This window comes from Abrus precatorius, unplaced genomic scaffold (genome assembly GCF_003935025.1).
Source record: "Abrus precatorius isolate BTA unplaced genomic scaffold, Abrus_2018 Scaffold3, whole genome shotgun sequence".
Classification (NCBI taxonomy): Eukaryota; Viridiplantae; Streptophyta; class Magnoliopsida; order Fabales; family Fabaceae; genus Abrus; species Abrus precatorius.
This window is the reverse complement of record NW_020874373.1, coordinates 32,177,405-32,197,618: the sequence shown is the minus strand read 5'-3', so window position 1 is coordinate 32,197,618 and position 20,214 is coordinate 32,177,405. Positions and strand designations below refer to the sequence as shown.

The 20,214-nt window shown below is 31.2% G+C and overlaps 2 protein-coding genes across 3 annotated transcripts; both read right to left on the bottom strand.

Moving 5' to 3' along the window:
- Positions 1-758: 758 nt before the first annotated feature.
- Positions 759-5,653, bottom strand: LOC113863942 (riboflavin biosynthesis protein PYRR, chloroplastic). 2 transcript variants are annotated; one of them, XM_027497744.1, is made up of 10 exons: positions 5,248-5,653; positions 4,992-5,126; positions 4,723-4,822; positions 4,496-4,621; positions 4,105-4,418; positions 2,787-2,906; positions 2,302-2,547; positions 2,093-2,218; positions 1,398-1,635; positions 759-896 (listed from the first exon to the last, which is right to left on the bottom strand). In XM_027497744.1, exons 1-10 carry the CDS (start codon positions 5,599-5,601, stop codon positions 892-894), a joined length of 1,764 nt encoding a protein of 587 aa, XP_027353545.1. In that variant the 5' UTR covers positions 5,602-5,653; the 3' UTR covers positions 759-891. The 2 variants fall into 2 exon arrangements, with proteins under 2 accessions (XP_027353545.1, XP_027353544.1); XM_027497743.1 differs by lacking the exon at positions 759-896 and having other exon boundaries at positions 1,217-1,635.
- Positions 5,654-6,382: 729 nt separating this feature from the next.
- Positions 6,383-11,227, bottom strand: LOC113863943 (basic leucine zipper and W2 domain-containing protein 2-like). The gene is made up of 8 exons (XM_027497745.1): positions 11,114-11,227; positions 10,586-10,609; positions 9,929-10,034; positions 9,750-9,818; positions 8,574-9,067; positions 7,592-7,853; positions 6,935-7,143; positions 6,383-6,808 (listed from the first exon to the last, which is right to left on the bottom strand). Exons 1-8 carry the CDS (start codon positions 11,116-11,118, stop codon positions 6,742-6,744), a joined length of 1,236 nt encoding a protein of 411 aa, XP_027353546.1. The 5' UTR covers positions 11,119-11,227; the 3' UTR covers positions 6,383-6,741.
- Between the last annotated feature and the right edge of the window lie 8,987 nt (positions 11,228-20,214).

Genomic DNA, 20,214 nt, shown 5'->3' with positions numbered 1-20,214 from the left:
GTTATAATTGTTATTTCAACAACTTATTATGCTTTTATGCTTTTTCGCTTTTCAAATGTTTCTTAATTACATCTTATTTGCTTAGTTTCAGTTTTAGTATAATTAATTGTAAAATTTATTCATGTTAAAAAGTAATAACAATCTTAAGTGAATTTTAATAAAGCAATCTACTTGGACAGTAAAGTGAAATTATTTTAAAATGTAAACATATATATATATATATATATATATATATATATATTAAAAATTTTATAAGATCACACCCAATTAATTATGTTAATCAAAAAATTACATCTTTTATTTTTCACAAAAATAATTTTGATAATCCAAAAACTTAACCAAAAGTAATCTATCATAATGCAATCCAAAAAGGCTTTGTTTTAAAGTTTTTTTAAAAAAAAGGAAAAAAGAGGTTTAAGGGAAAAAAAAAAAAGGAAAGAAAAAGTAAGAGTGAAATAAAAAAGACTAATTAAAATTCTTCCATTTTGAAATAACTTAAAAGACATTAATTTACAAGAGCTTTTGAAAATATATAAAAAAAATTCTTTTCATTTAAAATTTAAAAACCTTCAAACAAAAATTACCATCAAAATAAATATTATCCTTCTTTTTCAAAAATCAACTCAGAAACAAAGCCTAAGATAATTCTAGTGTAATGGAAGGCACTTATCCATTAAGTTAAAGAATTGCAATTGCTTCAAGTTTCATTGATTGCAGAGAATCAGTGACTTGAAGTTGTGGTTGCTGTTTAAGCCCGTCACTTAATGCAAACAAATCCTCCCTAACCGTGATTTGAGTACAAGTCCACATCAATTACAGACACTTTCCGTGACCCTGGGAGCCGGAGCTTCCACTTCAAGCATTGAGAAGCACTTGACAAACACTACCTTTTTACCCTTTAGGAAAATTTTAGTTATTCTCTCTCTCTCCGTCTCTTTATCCCTGAAACGAGATATTACATGTCATATGCTTCTCAATCAATTCACTTCTAGATGGAGAGTTTTAGAGGGTTCAAAAACTGGGTGGTCATGTTCTAACCCTTTTGACATTATGAGATATGTTTCGTTTAACTGTGTCTGACCCATCTTTGTTTAAGGCCTCTTCATAATGCCCATAATTCCAACTAACCCACCTACATCCTAGCCAACATCTTCAAACCAAAGAGAGAAAAAGATGAAAATGGTAAACAACACCAAAAGAAACTTAGAACATAGTTGAATACTTGAATGAAAGTCCCTTAAGCAAATAAAAAAAGCTTGATCAGAAAACCAAAAGATCGTGACATATGGTTTTATCTGCGACACATGTTGCATATGAAACAGTTTTTGTAGTTCTACAACAAAATAGTGTTCTGTTCTCTCTTTGAAAATACTATACAGTTAAACTAGAGGTCTCACTTGATGATGAAGATTTCCCAAGAAACTCTGATCTCAACTTCATCAACAGTCGACCAAGATAATTTAAGCCTTCTCCATCTCGTCCTCCACCCCAAAAGAGATCATGCGGTGAAGCCTCAACTAGAACAGAACCAGCAGTAGAAAGCAGCATTGAATTTAAATGCGGGTACATCAAGAACTTGCATTTCAGTGCCCTGTACATGACATCGATCTTTATGTTGTCCCAGTCAGACCTTATCTGTGTGCCAAATAAAATATAAAGTTTCAGTCCTTGTACAACAAAACGGAAAGGGAACCTATGCAATAACAAGAACTAAAACGATTTTTAAGTATGGATTTAGAAATGAATACCATCAGCAACTCGTACATGAATAAAAAGAGTTGTGAAATCTATCTTTTTCTATTTTTCTCTCTCCAAAGAGCAAACAACTCAATGAAAAAGATAAACCATGGATTGAAATATGATGGGTAATTGAGTATGTTTCAAGCCCAAAGAACTCCTATGATAGTACATGATAATTGTAAGACTATCTCTGTGCCTTCCCCAACAACTGAAGCTTTTGGTTTTGGGATAGATGGTTCATGACAAAAGCCACAAGGGAAATAATTATTGCCCATCAAGTCTCTGCGCTAGATGGTCAAGAAACATCAGGCTAATTGTTTGAGAAAACTATGAAAACCAATGAGGATTCTACCAGATCAGGATGCTTCCTTTGCATTGACCTTCCTATTCTTGCAGCTTCTTCTGGACTTTTTGCAGATTTAATTCTTTCAACACAAGCTTTTGCCGAAGGATTATCCAGCCCAATAAATTTGTGTGCCTATGCATTGAATTATATTTATAAGCAATGCAACAAAACTGCAAAGAGAAAATTGAATTTATGCCAAATAAAAAAACAAGTACCTGATAGTAATGCTCCACACTCGACCAAGTCACATATTCACTATTTTCATCAGGCATTTTAATGGGATGAGGAGAAAAATTTGACAAGGCACCATAAGGATCCCATGTTTTATAGAAAAATATGATGCTTGATTCATATGGTGAAACGGTAGGATCAACAACAAAAGTTTCATCAAGTGATGGGATTACAGGTACTATATCTGGTAACGGCTGAAGAAATCCACTAATAAGCATGTCAGGTCCAACCTGCATTATAGTTGCCAGTAACACAACCCCATCAAAGAAAAGCAAAGGCATTATATATCAAGAACAACGCAGCTCTGATTGTGAAATTAATTCAATTAAAATATCCTAGATGCATTGCTTATATATATAGATGCCTGTGATAGATTCAGTAATATATAAATAGATTGGATGCACGTTTTTGGAAAGGGAAATTAAAAGTTCAGTACTTCTAAGGGAAAAGCAAATGAACTCCTACTAACCTGCTCGTAGCAAACATCAATTAGATTTAAAGCTTGTGACATCTCAACCATCCCAAGATCACCCACTGGAGATGGTGCATTCTTTCCGCCAATAATTTTTGGAGCAACAAATGCAAAAACCTGAAGGTCATAAATACTACCATTAGCTCAACATATTATAAAAGAAGATCAAAACAAGATAAAGCCAACTAAGCAAAGCTGACTCTAATTGGAATTTATCATTGACAAGTATAACCATCCATCCAAATAAATGGAGCATTTGGTGAGGGTAGTTCTTCATCATCTAAACCCCCTCCCTAAAACAAAATAACAGCAGTTATGTAGAACACAAAACAAGAAGACAGAAATGAAGAGGGATCATCCAACATCAAGGATTGTTTTCATTCCTGACTATGCTTTAACTTCTGATAGAATTTTATTCTTTTCTTGCAATTACAAGAAAAACAAGTAACTATTATCAAGCTTATACCAAACTTCCATTAGCTCACTAGTTTTCTACCGACCACTTTCCAAAGGCCAAGGAATATGGTATTACCTCTCAAGCATGGATATGACACTTCCCATGAAGTACCGGTACCGGGTACGTCGTGGTTACATACCGGATATGTACCCAAAAAAATTTGCAAAAAAACAAAAAGTTCAGTACGGGCAGTGGGTATACTGATATAGTTTGGATACGAGAAATGAAATTTTTTTAATTAAAATTTTAGATTTTTAGGTATTTTTTCTCAAAAAATATGGCTTAGTTGTCTCTTTCTTTTCTCCAACTTCTACATATCAGTACTTTCTCCGGCCTCCACATACCCACAGACTGTATACTGTTTTTTTTCTTCTCTCATCTCAAACCCCAACCATCAGCTTTCACTGGTGAGCGACAAACAACGAATAACAACAACAAATGACAACGGTAACAAGTTTGGTGACCATCTCTTTCGACAATGGCAAGTCACAAATATGCTAAAATTTGTGTACTTTTATTTTATATACAATTTTTTTTATATTTATTTTGTACAATTTTGTGTCTATATATATATTATTTTTTATTATTACCTTATTTTTTTAGAAAATGCCGTATCCTGTACCCGGTACCGATACCGTACCCTACCCGTATCCATGCAACATAAGGTATTACTAATCATTTTAGTGGATGATCAAAACATAGAAAGGCGTTCAGCCAATGTATCTAGATTATCCCAAAAGTTTGTGTGTATACAACCCTGCCTAAAACAATTGAAAAGTATCCCAACTATGCCAATAACAAGTGGAACGTCAATTGAATTTCTCCCAGGGAAAAAGAAAATGAAAGGATAAACGATACCTTGTGAATTACTCCAGATGAAATAGCAGATGCAGCCAATGTTCCTCCACATTCCCATAAAATAGAAAGATATCCACGATCATGAAAGTACTCCATAACTTCTCGGGGATTTAGTATGTCAAACTCCACAACCTCAACTCCTTTAGATGCAAGCAGCTTCTGAAAACTCCTCCTTGCACCCCTTTGTGTCACAACTATGGTAGAAACCTCAGACATGTCCCATAGGTTTGCTTCCTCCGGAAGATTAAGAGTCTGGGTCATTACAATGCGAATTGGCATATGCCCACCTCCATGTCTGGCTGTCAGTCTCGGATCTGATTAAATACGAAAGGAGAAAAGCTATAAAAATTAAAATTCGGAGAAATTTGAAGACAGTAATGATGATACTCACTGTCCCTCCGAACTGTATTTCCTCCCACAATAACAGCATCACTTCTACCTCGTAGCTCAAAAACCAGATTTCTAGATTGCTTGCTGCTTATCCATGATGCATGACCAGTGCTAGCCGCAATTTTTCCTGTTGCAGCAAAAGGGAAGGTAAATGATATACAGATTCAAACAAATGCAATTTCAAGGATTTATAAGAAAGATAGAAAAAGAAATGAATAGAACTCTCACCATCAAGGGTCATAGCATACTTGAGAACAGAAAAGGGAACTCGCGAAGCAGCTCTACAAATCAAAGGTGCATTGACAAGAAGACATGCTTTCTGGGCATCCTGCAAATAAAACAAAGAATATGGAAAATTGGCAAATGCATGCACACAAACAACCAAAAAAACCAAGTTTCCAACTCAACAAAAGCACAAACATAGTAAAGTTTTTGTTTCCTTCAATTGAAATAATAAGCAAAAAGCAAGATGCAATAAGCATTGAAATTGCACACACCTCTACGAGTTTACAAGTGAGATCCTCTCCAAGAAGATCAACATGCAATCCTTGGGTTCTGAGAGCACGCACAGCATTGCCACGTAGATGCTGCAACGGATGCCTCATTCCAATCACAACCCTTTTGATCCCTCCCTAGTTTGGTTTCACACACACCGTCATTTATCAACTACAAACACAAACTACAACATCGTATTCGTGAGCAACAACATTGTAAAGTGTAACAGACCAAACAAACAGAAGAAAAGTGAAGAACCTGAAGCAGAGCAGACACAGCAGAGTGGTCGCCGTGGCAGTCTCCGGGTTCCATGTTCAGGTATGCGGTGGCGCCGCGGCACCGTTCGCCAGCGGCCTCCACCGCCTGCACTTCCGCGGGGGTGGTGCCTTGCGCGTAGAGGTAGCCTTCGCCGGCAACGTCACCCCCGGGGGTGACGATGACGCAGCCGAAGTTAGGGTGGGGGGAAGTGAAACCGGCGGATTTGTCGGCCAGGAGGACGGCGCGTCGGACGTGAGCGGCGTCTAGCGCGTGGGATTGGGTGTTGATGGACGTCTTGCATTTGATAATGGAAGAAGGGTTCACACTCAGCGTGAGACACGACAACGCCATCATCAACACTCAAACTCGTTTTCCTTCACTTCACTTTTTTTTCATCTTCATAAATTGAATTGATGTGTATTAGAGCTTGTTAGCCCAGTTCGGTCCAAGTGAAATCCCAATTGCAACCAATCAAAATCATGCATTTGGCAACTCGATACTTCAATTTTTAAACAAAATTAATTAATTAATCATCCGATGGAAAATAATACTTTCCTTGTTAATTAATACAAAAGAGTTTGTTATTAATATTTTCCGTGGAGAATGCTGCTACAATTAGCCAAATTAATTAATATCTTAATGCATTGTTATAAAACTGATTCAATGTTCTAGATTCCCATTTCACACTAGCTAATTGTATATGCATGTCCACACGACAGAATAAAACGTCGATACACATTAATCGGACGATTCAGTTGATCTGTTAAATCTGATGAAGATTATGTTTCTAGTTCACAGTACTTTTAATATCTTGAGAATTTAATCATTTAATTACACTTTTAACTAAGTAAACTAATCAAGTGCGAAAACTCACTAATTTATCCAACAATTTGGTTTTTAAACAACAAAAACTATGGTTTTAATTCTTGGGACATTAGCTATCCAATCACCCTCAAAAGTACAAGTTCAAAAATGTCACATTGCCAACATAATTTTCAATTTAAAAAACACTATTGATTCATTAATCAGCATTAAATTACTCAGCTACGACATCCTCACTCGTGAATTTTATTTTAATCTTTGATTCCATGGTACAGGTAACATCCTAAGGTTAACATTCTCAATCAATTAGATAAAGCTAATAAACAACCCATAGAATTAGAATCACAAAGTTCCGACGCCCAATGGCAGCGATAAATATTGGAACAAACGATAGCAAGTCAGTATTAGGAGTAAACCCATTATTGAAGTGAACACTCAAAATACAGTAGTAATACACCCGTATAACATAATCACAGTGGCGTGCGGAAAAGAACAAGCACTGTGATATGTCCTGTGGGCACGATGGAGAGAACGGGGTCAAATACAAAACACAAATAGATTATCAGTACTTGGCAGAATCAAACTTATGAGAATACTAGTCAATATCTTAGCTAATGGTACATGAGCTAAAGACAATTGCGTAATATCTTCAGCCCTGAACCAACACCACACTTATTCCTCCTCTTCAGCCTCCTCCAGCCAATTGACAAAGGGTTCCAGTGCCTTCACAAAGGTTTGTCTGTACCAATTCCAAATAAGCAGCAATAAGTAATAGTGACGGGAAAAATTACAGGTACCATATGGAGGAAACTTCATAAATAACATTACTCACGAATCAGAAATGTCCACAAAATAAAATGCATACCTGCCCTTGGTGTTTGTTCCTTTACGGAACCAATGAAGAATGGTATCTTCAGCCAGCACATCTTGTTCATAAAGTGATCGAACAATCTCAGGGAACAGCTTCATCAGTTTAGCATCCTCATAGCATTGCATCTGTACTTTGTACATCAGTTCCAGCTCAAGTTTCCCACTGGTGCAGAATGTGTTCAACAGTTCTGCCCAAGTTTTTACCTTCAAGAACACAGTGCCGTCATTAACAACTTTAAAAGTTGATGTAACTAAACAAATAAGTCAAATCGTCCATGTGCTAACACTGAAAAACAAAATATCCACACACAGAAAATGTTAAACAGTACTCAACTAGCTTATGAATACACAATATCCATAAGCTCCTCGGCAGTTCTTTGAAAATGGTAGGTTCAACCACCGAAGCTGGGAATGAGACTAACATCGAGAGGTTCAAGCAATTAAAAGACACGTAAATAACCAACCAAAAAATTCCAGCCAAGAGCATTGGCAACACCTATAACTTGACTCAGATCATAAAACATGAATCTTCAAAAACCCATACATGCATCTGTTTCTGTTCTATTAGAAACCAAAATTGAAGATAACAAGGGTGAAAATTCCTACGCCAGCAAATAAAAATTGACAGATGCAAATTATCTAAAAAATATACCTGGCGCAGAGCTGCATTTGCATTCTGTTGCTGATTTTTTCCAGACCACTGCACAGCATCCATTAAAACATCCCACAAAACCCGCACTACCACAGAGTCTGGCAACTTAGCATCTCTAACTCGCAGCTTCACAGTCTCAATCACTTCAGATATATCAGCCTCCTCTGTTATCTGTGTTGTCAAAGCAGACTTCATTTCTTTAAGTTTCACCTCAAATATTTTCTTTTCATTATACTCCACCAAGGCCACCAGTCCTTCCTTGCTAAAAAGTTGACATTGATATATAAGTGCCATCATAGTTAACAGAATAATGGGGAATAATATAAACGTAGTATAATAGTCTAACTAAATACACACCCATAAAAATGTTAGAAATAGCAATTAGAGGAAAATAAGAACATAAATCAACCCCCAAAATTTTAAACAGATAAAAAACCCACTTTAGATGAAATTAGCAAATGTCCAATTCAAGGCAAATGTTACAGCAGATTCAGAAACAATAAAATTCCACACTTGACATATCAGAAAGTTGATAATAGACTACTTACCGGCCACAGTTAAGGTTGTTTAGGAGTAGTGCATTCCATTTAACTACATTAAAGAAAAAGAAACAGTATATCCAATGCTAAGCTTAAATGTGTGGCAAAACCCAAGGATAATAAGTAAGATTTGCATGCCTTTCTAACACTATTTAACATTACACAAAATCAAGTACCTGATCCAATACTGAAAGGATGCAGAATAGCTTTAATATTATATTCAACAAAGTATTGCACTAAGATTAATTTCTTTAAGTATGAGTATTATTAAAAAATAAAAAAAACATTCACAAAAAGAAATCATCAAGGCTGTTGGAACTGCCAAAAGTGAAATAAAATAAGAGCCAATGGCCTACACAACTAAAACCAACCATGCTACCATAAAGCAATAATTTCAAAGCATTTTATTATGAAGATATGTCCTCCTCACTAACAAGATTTACCTGAAATGCTCAGAGAAAGACTCATTAGATCTCTTTGCAGGGGGGAAAAAGTCCAAAAGATTATCCTCTACTTTTCCCCGTTTAAGAATTGAAATAAGATCATCAAGGGTGTTGTCAATCAGATACTCCTTAAAGAAGTCGGTTATAAATGACAGAACTAGCCCTTTGGCCACAAGGTTATCTTTAAGAAGTGGTTGGAACACAGTTTCTGGTGGGAGACCAGATAGCTTCTGAGAGAATGCAAGTGCTGTGAAGATTGCCAACTTTTTCCTCTCATTTTCCTCGAAAAGCTCCAAGGATTGAAGGAACCTTCGCATAACATTTTCAAGGTTCTTGATGAGAAAAGGCCTTCGCCTCAAGATCTTTTGTATGTAGATTACAGATGGTAAGATGACTTCACGCTTTGGCTCACACTCTATTATAGAGTACGGATGGCGGTCCCCCTCATCAGGCTTGGTAGTTCCAGGTTGTGTACGACCCCCAATGAAAACAACCTATAGTAATGCAAAATGAGCAGTAACTGATCAGTAGGACATCTGTACGTCAGACAAAAATCAACTACCAGTAAAAGATAACACAATGGGAATATTAAAATTAGTTGATGACCTTATTGATGCTCTAGTAAATGGAATGAGGAAATAAAATGTTATATTCAATAAAAATGGCCCAATCCTGGTGAAGAATGTGAATCAAATTTAGGATTCAAGGTGTTGGGCCACATTTATGCCATCTCCATAACCCACATCTTAGTACTGATAGAGATGTAGATATCACAAAAATTTGACCACAGATGCACCAGGAGTATGCTATAAAAGGATCAGAGGCATTCTAAACTTAGGCAAAATAAAATGTCAGGACATACGGCAATTTCTTGTATCACTGGCAGGTAACAGCTACCAACTAGAGAGAGAACAGGAGAAAACCAAATAAACATTTACACACAAGCGCACACAGATTGAGAAAGTCTTGATAAAGTAGATAGCATATAAGCACACCACACCATAATACTTATAGATACCATCAAAGCATGAAAGCAGAAGTGCCATGAATTATGCATCTAGTTCTCCCATAATTAAACCCAAAATCAAAGATAAACAAGTAGCAAATCTAAAAATTCCATGTTACTGAAACCCACAAGGAGAAAATAAAGGTTTTCTTCTGGTTTAGGAAGCTTACCTCAAAAAAGGTGTCACCGTATCTTGAGAAGTTAAGGTCAGAAGATTCAATGCTCTTAGCAATAAGTTCCTTCAAGCATAAATTACTAAATCAGTTTGTGAATAAATCAAAGTGAGAGTGTGTATGCAATGCAAACAGACAACAAATGAATACACTGTAAAATCCAACAGTAATATTACCAGATCACCAGCATTATCCAAATAAATCTGGACCACTGCATCCGAGAATGCTGCAGGGTCCAGCGGCGCTGCAATATTCCGTTTGCGGGTCTTAATCCGCGTGCCACTGAGGATTAAGATAAACAAAGCAAAAGATATGAACCTCAGCCAGATTATTCATATACAAGAAATCACACAATTACATAAGGTGCACGGAATAAGTATATCATACTGCACAGGCACACCAACTGCATGATTGCAGAGTTCCAGTTATAATAGCACTTATATTATTAAACTGTAATTTGTTAGAAAGAGAGTACAAGGGAGCGTAAATAAAAAATGCCAAGACCACCATCACTCAAATTTGATTGACAAACAATTCCATCGGTGCAGTTCAAAAAGATTTCGTAATACCATTTATAATGCTATGAACATATTATTTTCACGCTATCCAAAAACAACTAAACAAAAAACTTAAGGGTACGCTTGGATGTTAGGAAGCAAAGGGAAGAGAAGAAAATGAAGGAAAAAGAAACGATTTTCGTTTTCCTTCCTTCAAAATACACTGTAAGATTATTCACAACGTGTCGAACAAAAAAAGAACAGAACATAGCTTAGCTAATACAAAACATGGAACATAAGAACAAGGCGTTAACTATAAGCAACAACTAGACTTACCCAAGAGTGGGTCTCTCCTTCGAGCTGCAAAAAAGACAATCAATATTAGTAAATGAAAAATAAAAATTTAAAATCAATAATAACAATTCAACAGATTAGGGTAATAATAATTAAACAGAATAACTTTCACGAACCAACATAAAAACCCATCAAAACCAATCCCAACCAAAAATCAATCAATAAAAAGAAAGAAACAAAAAAAATGATTAGAAAATATATATCAAAAGGAAAAATAACCAAACAAGGGCTTCGAATCGAAATCATGGTAATTTGGGGAACGAGAGGATGGATCAGGCGGTGTTAGGGTAACCGCGAGACAGAAAAGGTGATTTAGGGTTGAATTTCTGAAAACGGAATCACAGAGAAGATTGTGGATCTAAGAAAATCGTGGAAGAAAAAAATGAAAACTCGGTGATCTATTACGTTCATGAAACATTGAAGGAGAATTTTGAAAGAGATCGCATCGCAATAATTTTAGATCAGTGAAGCGCGAAAGCGCATCGAAGAGATGAGAAGAAAAGGAGATACCTCATAAACCAAGACGAAAAGGAATCGGAAGATCGGTGAGTCTGTGACTCGGTGCCTGTTTGAGAAGAGCGAGAGAGAGAAAGGGAAAGAGAGACGGAGAAGAAAATAACACAGAACTCTGTGTTCGGTATCGGACACGCATATTTATCTAAGTAATTAATTAAAATTAACTAATTTTTAAAATTTTAAAATTATTTTTATATTATTTTATATTAACTATTTTTTAATAAAAAAATTATTTTTAAATATTTAAAAATAATAAATCAAAATAAGAATTTTTTATACATAAACAAAACAAATTAAAAATAAAGAAAAAAAGATAAACTAATGATATTTATTATTTTTTTTTTAAATTTCATTTGGTATTAATTTGAGTTATATGTTATGAAGTCTTGTATTATAAATTATTTAAATCATTATAAGAATTTACGCATTCACTTATTTACTCAAAATATCATATTTTTAAAAATACTTTTTCTTATATCAAAAACTATATGATAATTTTAAAAAAATACGAGTTCATGTATATTTATAAAATAAAAGATTTATAACTTTTTTGAATGTTAATAATTTAGTTTTAACTAAACATAAAATTAATTTTTATCTATTTTTAGGATAAATATAGAGAGTTAGAAGTGTTGATTGCATTACTAAAAAAATTTATTAATTTATAAAATTATACTTAATGATATAAATTTTACCAATCAGCATCATTTATGTGAAAAAGTGCAACAATCTCAAAATATTGAGTTTTGCATGAAGTGTTGGGTTTGTTGAAATACTTATTATAATTTTAAATATATTTTTAATATTGATGAAAGTGCTTAAAAGATATTAAAAATAACTGATTTTGGTATTCTTATTATAAATAGGAATAAAAAATTACTTAAAAAAATTTATAGGTTTATTGACATTCCAGATAATACTAATACTAAACTTATAATTATGTGTTAGGAGTTTTAAATAATTTAAAATTTAAATATTAAATATTTTTTATGTTACTATGATGAAACTAAAATCATAAATTTTACGATAGAAATTATTTCATAATTCTATAAGTATTTTAATTTTATTTAGAATATAAAAAAAACATCTAAGAAAAGATTGACAAATTATCGTTAAAAAATAACACATATGCAAAATTTTTACATAAACTAAAAGCTTTTTCAAATTGTAATTTCAAAAATTAGGTTTCCTATTCTAAATACTTATATTATTTATTTGTATTGATGCTATAAAATCTCACATGTGATATTGTAATTTTTTCTTTGCTTTTTTTAAAAAAAAAAAGCACAAGCTAACATTTGGACCCTTTTATTCAAAAAAGATTTAATTACAGTTCTTAAATTTTAATATAAGTAACTAATACACTTTTCTTAATTTATATTTAACTTTGTTAAATTTAATTTTTAAAACTAATTTAAAACAAATAAAAATATTTTTTTATCAAGAATAGTATTTATTATATAAAATAATTTTTTTAATTAAAATTTACAATTGACTACTTTGACATATAATATAAAACATGTTTTTTATACTTGTTAAAATAATAAAATCTGATAATTTTATTTTATCCTTCTCTTGAATTTAAATTATATTTTGTAAACAAATTTAGATTATAAATAAATAAAATATAATAATATAATACATCAAACTTAGTTTATTTTAAACTTAAAATAAAATAAAAATTTATCTCACCCTTATTATATTATATTTTGACTAATTTATTTATTTAAAAAATAAAATATGATAATTAAATGAAAATATAAAATAAAAAAGTATAATTAAATCTTATCTTATTGTATAATTATATAATTTTATTTAATCACATGAACAAAAATAAATTTTACACTAAAAGTTTATAAAATAAAAGTATCATTTTTTATAATTCAATAAATATTAACATTTTTTTAAATCACGTGTATTTTTTAATGTAGGTAATTTATTATAACAAAATATTATCAAACATTAATAAAAGACACCTACCGCATAAATTAATTGGCAAAGTTGTTACAACTCAATTAAAAATTTAAAAAAATAAAAATTTGTCAGAGTGACAAGCAGTCTAATATTTTTTAAATAAAGTCTTAAGTTTCAGTTTATGAATGTAAAAAATATCTAATAGTAAACTCATCCATTATATCTAAGTGCACGACTTGGATCAAAGCTAGATTTAATCGAATGAAAAATTCAACAAAAAGTTAAAACACATATTTCTAATAAAATATTATTTATTAATTAAAATTTATTAAAATATAAAAAAATATTTAAAAAATTCACATAATTTATTATAAATTTTAACTAATAATAAAAATATTGTTACCTCTTTTTTTTGTAACGGTCGTAAAAATTATAATCTTAGATGATTTTTTATTATGAAAAAAAATATTTTACTTGAAAATAAAATTTTAGATACTATAATTACATTTTAATAAATTAATTTGTTTAACTATTCTTATTTTATTTTATGCTATTTAAACTCATAATTACAGATTGAATCGAAACATCCTCCACCAATTAATCTATGTACTTAAAGGTAATAATTGATTATATTTGTAAATAATCATTAAAATAACTGTCTATATTATCTAATATAAATACACACTTAATTTAAACTTATTGCAGTAGAAAATTATAATAATTAGTTACTAATTAAATGAGTATTTTATTTTATTGCACATGTATATAATTAAATTTTTATTTCATTACTGACATTAACGAAGTGCAATAATATTATTGATGTTGAAAAAATTATTAATATCTTAACAAAATGAATAGAAAATATCACTAATATCCTTTTAAAATAACATGTTTAAATGATGATGAGTAAATATTAAAATTAAATATCATTATTTAGTTAAAAACAAAGATATATATATATATATATAGATTGTTTCTCAGTTGATTTTTTTTATAAATAAAATATTAATTTGATTTAAGTAACATCTTTAATTGAGTTTCAAAATCATTCATATAATTGAAGAATAATATTTTAAATTTCAAATAATATCCTATTTAAAAATTCAAATAATCTAAATACACAAATATTTACTAAAATTTATAGAATAATTTATATTATTATATTAATTTAAATATTATTTCTAAGAGTTACAATTATAATAACACTTTATTATATATATACTATTTTTTAAAAATTGATATGAACTTTCTTTTCAAATAAATTTAAAATAGATTAATTTATATATTGCAATGTAATTTATGAAATTTAACTAATTACACTCATTATTTAAAAAAATGATTGATAGATTCAAGTACTTTCTCTTAAAGTTTCTTTTAAAGTAAGGCTCTTAAAGAAGGGTGTCGTGAAAGCTCTACTATGATTTTTAAACCCTTAGCCTCTCTAGCTTGACGAGTGCCAATATTTGCAAGTCTTGTGGTTGCTTAGATTCGAAGATGTTCATGTTAATAAGGTGTTATTTAACCTTGATAACTCTTCTTCCATCTCATATAAGGTGTTAGAATTTAGTGATTTTAACATGCATCTCGAGGATGATGATATTATTAAATCAGTCATAGAGGAGTTTAATATTCCTTCCGAAGATGATGAAAATGGAATAAGCCCTAATAATTAATTAATATGCCTAAAACCTAGGGTTCCCTTAGAATATTATGAACAATAATGTTCTTTATGAAAATTGACCCTTATAATTTTAACTATTAAAATAAAAAATTAGAAAATATATGAAAAAATAATAGGTCTTTAAAGATTTTTGATTTAAATAATGAATTTTTCTTATTTAAATTTGATAATGTAGAATATTATAAACTAACCCTATTTAATGGGCTATGACTCATTCTATATCATTACCTTCTAGTTCAAAGGTGGAGGCCTCTGTTTAGGACAAAGAATAAGAATTTTAGTAAGTTACCAGCCTGAGTGAGAATTCCTTATCTTCCATTAGAATTGTATAATGAGAAGTTTATGTGGTAAGTGTTTGTCTGAGTTCAATTCTTCCTTTTTGAAACAAATTAAGTTTGTTAGGTTTAGCCACATATGTAAAAAACCTAATCAATATGTTAATTGACTTGCTAAACTTAGTGTTGATAGTTGTATTTCTTTGGTTTGTTTTGATAATCCCCATCCTCTTTGTCTTGATGTTTATGGCAATTGGTCAACTATATATAATCCTTAAATGTTTTCTTGTTTGGGAGCCCTTCCTTGTAGAAAAAATAAAAAAAATGTGATTAATGATAAATAAAGAATGATAAAAATTAAAGTAATTACATAATTATACCACAATGTGCAACTTCAGATTCATATTGAGATTGGACGCGTGACATTATCAGACACCTTAATGCTCAGTAGACTTTGCAGAGCATGCCCAATACACACTTAGCAGAGCAGATAAGAATAGTTCCAACACATTAATGCCCCCACTTAGGTCACGAGTCAACACCACTTAGCTTGACATGGAGTTTTCACTATTAAATTTGCATATGAGTCTTTTACTCTCTCAGCCTCTCATTCTAATTTGTACTTTGACATGTTTAAATTTTTTTGGAAATGGAATGGTCCTCCTAAATCAACTTTTCTTCTTTGGAAAACTGCCAATGGGAAGCTCTTCACTAATGAGAAAAGAGTTAGGAGATGTATAACTGACTTCCAAAGTTATCCTAAGTGTGTTGAAGACACTGAGTTTATTATGTATGTTTTGAGAAATTATTTTTATGCTAAATCTATTTGGAAACACTTTATTTTTCCAGTTCATTGGGTTCAATTTTTTAGTAGTGGTTTAACTGCTTGGCTATTTTCTAATTTATCTAATTCCTTTATGAGGAACTTTCCTAACTGGCCTATGATATTTGGTATATTTAAAAGGATAAGAATGAATTCATTTTTCAAAAACATTTTGTCTAGCCTTTCATTTTAGTCCAAAAGGCCTTATTTGATGTTGATTATTTTTTTGGGTGTTGCAGAAAAAGTTCTAATTCTCTACCCAGACTTACCCTTGATCATGGGGAGGTGAAAATGAATTCCCCCTACTCATGACCAATGGAATTACTACCTGTGGAGGGCTAATTAGAGATAACCTTGTAAATTCATAGCTGACTTCTAGTCCATTCTCAACCCTTGTTTCTCCCTTGAGATTGAGCTTTTAGGCCTTTTTTTTGGCCTCTAGCTTGTTGTTCAAAAGAACATCCAAATTATTTGGATTGAAAGCGGCTCCAAAGATGTCATTAATCTCGTCCTGCATATCTAGCTCTCATCCAATATGCTATTTTCATTGATATGTAATAGGCTTAATTATGTTTTTTGTCCCTATAAATATAAGCATTTTTGTGATTAGTCCCTACAAATATTTTTGTTTTAAAATAGTCCTTCTAAAGTAGAAAATTAGGAAATGATCCCTGTCGTTAACCCCCTTCTGTTAAGTGCTGAGCTAGCTAACGAAGAGCCAACTCAGCACTCCACGTGGCGTCACGTAGTTATTCTGAAGCCCAGTCACATAGCCTACATGGCTTACCACGTCATTTAAATTTTTATTTTTTATTAATTAAAATAAATATATGCAAAAAAGTCCATAAATATGTTTTATATATTTGTAAAAAAAGGTTTCTTCTTTTTCCCCAAACTTCTCTCCATCTGCAACTCCTCTCCCACCTTCTTCTTTCCATATTCCCATCTTTTAGGCATTTATTCCTCATTCTCATCCTTTTCCTACATCCACCCAGCACCCTTACTATCTCCCTCTCTACTACCTATTCTAACACCGATCTCCAAACCCCTCCCTCTTATTATCCAACCCTTGTCACTTAGTCAACAAATTAGCAAGAAAAGGACACAAAATATCCTTCTTCCTACCCAAAAAAAACTATAAATATTTTTTAGTGACATTATATTCATTGTGATGCAGAAGGGAAGTTCTCTAGTTCCTTCCTTAGTCCCTCCCACATTCTGCGGTGTGAAGCGACAAATTGAGCGAAATGTCGTACCAATTCCAATGTCTCCAACAATTGAGCAAATGTCGCACCAATTCCAATATTCCCAACAATATCTCAAGCGCTCACCGTTCCATTGTTTTCGTTATTTTTCATCCTCCCCAAATGCAACATGCGTCTACTTCGTATGGCTGTCTCAAATGTAATGACTTGCAATTAATATGGTTGTCTCAAATGTAAGAAATTTTCGGTGAAGGATGTGTGAAGTCAAGAATCCCTACATATGGCTGTTGCAATTTATAGGCCTCTTGGCCCTTATTGTTCTGTGTCTATGGATGTTCTTACGACCTAAAAGCCCCTCCTACACTGATGTGCTCCTCTCCATAGAACAGCCCTCTAACTCAAATTTGGGGTACACTGAGATCTACTTCAAGGGTCTGGTAAAGCACTGCGCTTTCGCTCTCTCTCTCTCTCTCCTTTTTTGAGTGCTGAACCACTTCGTTGTCCCTTTTTCTCTCAAACCTTCTCTCTGAATCACCATTTTCTTCTCCTTTCAGATCCGATTTCGCCCTAATCTTCTTTTTTCGCCGTCAATTTCCACCCCTTGTCGTGTTTTTTTGTAGTTGGGATCTAGGGCTTCAAATTCATTGTTATAATTGCAACGCTTCTTTTTTTTTTTGGGTTTATGTTTACTGTGTTTTAGGGTTTCAATTTTCATTGTGGTTGACTTTGATTTTTGATTCGTTCCCTTTTTTTTTTACAAATCGTTTTCTGGGGTTCCATTTATTTGAACTTGTTAGTCTGTGATTAAAAAAGGGGCAAACTATAATGATGGGGCATGGGGAGAAAGAAGGGTTGGGATTAGGGTGGAGCAGTTACGGAAAGTGAAGAGGGAGAGGAGTTGATTGAGGAAGAAGAAGGGTTTATTTATAAATATATAAAATAGGTTTAGGAGTTTATTTGTAAATTTTAATTTTAAATAAAAAAATAAAAAATTTAAATGACATGGCAAGCCATGTAGGCTGTGATTGGACTTCTATGTGGTGCCACGTGGAGTGCTGAGCTGGCTCTCCGTTAGCCAGCTCAACACTTCACAAAAGGGGGTTAACGGTAGAGACCATTTCCTAATTTTCTACTTTAAAAGGACCACTTCTAAACAAAAATATCTATATTTATAGGGAACAAAAACATAATTAAGCCTATGTAATATTCAAGATTCTCTTTAAAAGGTTAGATGTGTTAGATTTACTCGTATCAGTAGAGAAGCTAATCTATATGGATACCCTTGCTAAATTGGGCCTTGATCTTCTCTCTCCCTTTTATCATGTTGAGATTTCTCTCCCTTCTCTTGTTCCTCTCTTAGAAAAGGACTCTTTATTATTATTATTATTATTATTATTTTAATAAATTTTGATAATTTAATTACAGATAATTGAATTTTACCTTCATCTGATAAATACGATAAGCTAAAGTATTAAATATACTTTTTTTTATGTGAAAGTTACATGACAAAAAATTTTCAATGCCTATTACATACGAACTCCTAATAATCTTGAAACATTTTAAGTAAATTTTTTTTTCATAATTAAACTATACTTTTTTGAATGTCAATAAAAAATATGATCAATATATAATATATATATATATATATATATATATATATATTAAGGGAATAATATATCATAGTTTCAATTGAAGAAAAACAATAAAAGGTAAGATGCAAAGTAATAGCATTGTATTGGTAATAATATAAGTAAATACCCTTTTACAATAAAAGCATTAATACTCTTATAATTTTTTAAAGGTTCCCTATTTCTTGATAGGTCACGTGACTTCGCAACCGGCATGTAGTTTAGTTGGATGATTTTTTATTAAATGAGCTATAATTAATTTATTTTTTAAATTCGTTTTTAATGAATCACAAAATAATTAATGATTTTTTATTCATGCATCCTTTATGATTTAATTCATAATTTATTCACTGCATCTTTTTAAAATAAAGAGAATAAAACTATAGGGAGCAAAATCAAAATCAAATTATAAGAACTAAACCTAAGCTTATAAAACTATAAGAATCACAAACGTTTGAACTGGGATACTTGTGAAACTCTTAAACAAAAACGAAGGTGAGTTAAATAAAAATAAAAAAATTATGAAAGTAGAAGTAACTTAGAAAAATAAAATAAAATAAAATAAAATGGCTTAAACAGATATTTTTATCAATAATTTTAATTTATTGAATCAAATTTTGATCAATGTGTAATTAATGATACGGTAGTTGAAAACGGCTATTTTATTTATAATTTGGTCTAAATATTCTTGAAAATTATTATTGTATTTATACATTAGGATTCCACTTCATGGATTCATCCAGAAATCAAAATAATAAGATTTAAATTATACGTAAAAAATTTCAGTCAATATTTATACTTTACCATTTCTATAAATAAATACTTTAAATTTCACTCGTTTTACAAATAGCTCCTTTTGTTGAATTGAAGAAAAATTACTAGTGAAAATAAATTTTAAATATTTGTTTACTTAAATGTTAGTGATCATTAACTTTCTTTTTTAATAATACCTTTTTTACACATTACAGCATAATTTAAATTTGAATTTAGAAAATGGCTTACACTTAGTGTAAATAAATGCTTAATTTTTTGGCTATAGTAATTTAACTCAACTCAATAAAAACAAATCAATTAGGTTAAATTAATGCTTAAAGTGCTTTTCCAAAAATGCAAAATTTGAGAATTAATTGAAAATAAAATTAAGACATTTGTTTGCAAAAGGACTTAAGTTTAGTCTGATAACATGGTTTTTTCCTTCTTCTTCTTCATACTTTAATTCAAACATTTAGAGATATGAAATCTAATAACAACTATCATTTATATTTTAAACAATACACTATACATTAAAATAAATTAAAAATAAGATATCAATTAAAATCGAAATGTGTACAAATTTGTAATCTAACGTGCTTTGTACGAATTTTAAATTCAACAATTAGATTGAAAATGTTATATTTCGTGAAAAAAATTAGAGATTTTATTTTACAATGTTTGATATTAGATATTGTTTGAAGATAGATTAAAATATAATATTATTATTTGTGATATAAGAGTTGGTGGAAACAATTTGATCACTAGTATCAATTATATATAATATTAGTTTAATTTGATATTTATTGAGTAGGCTTA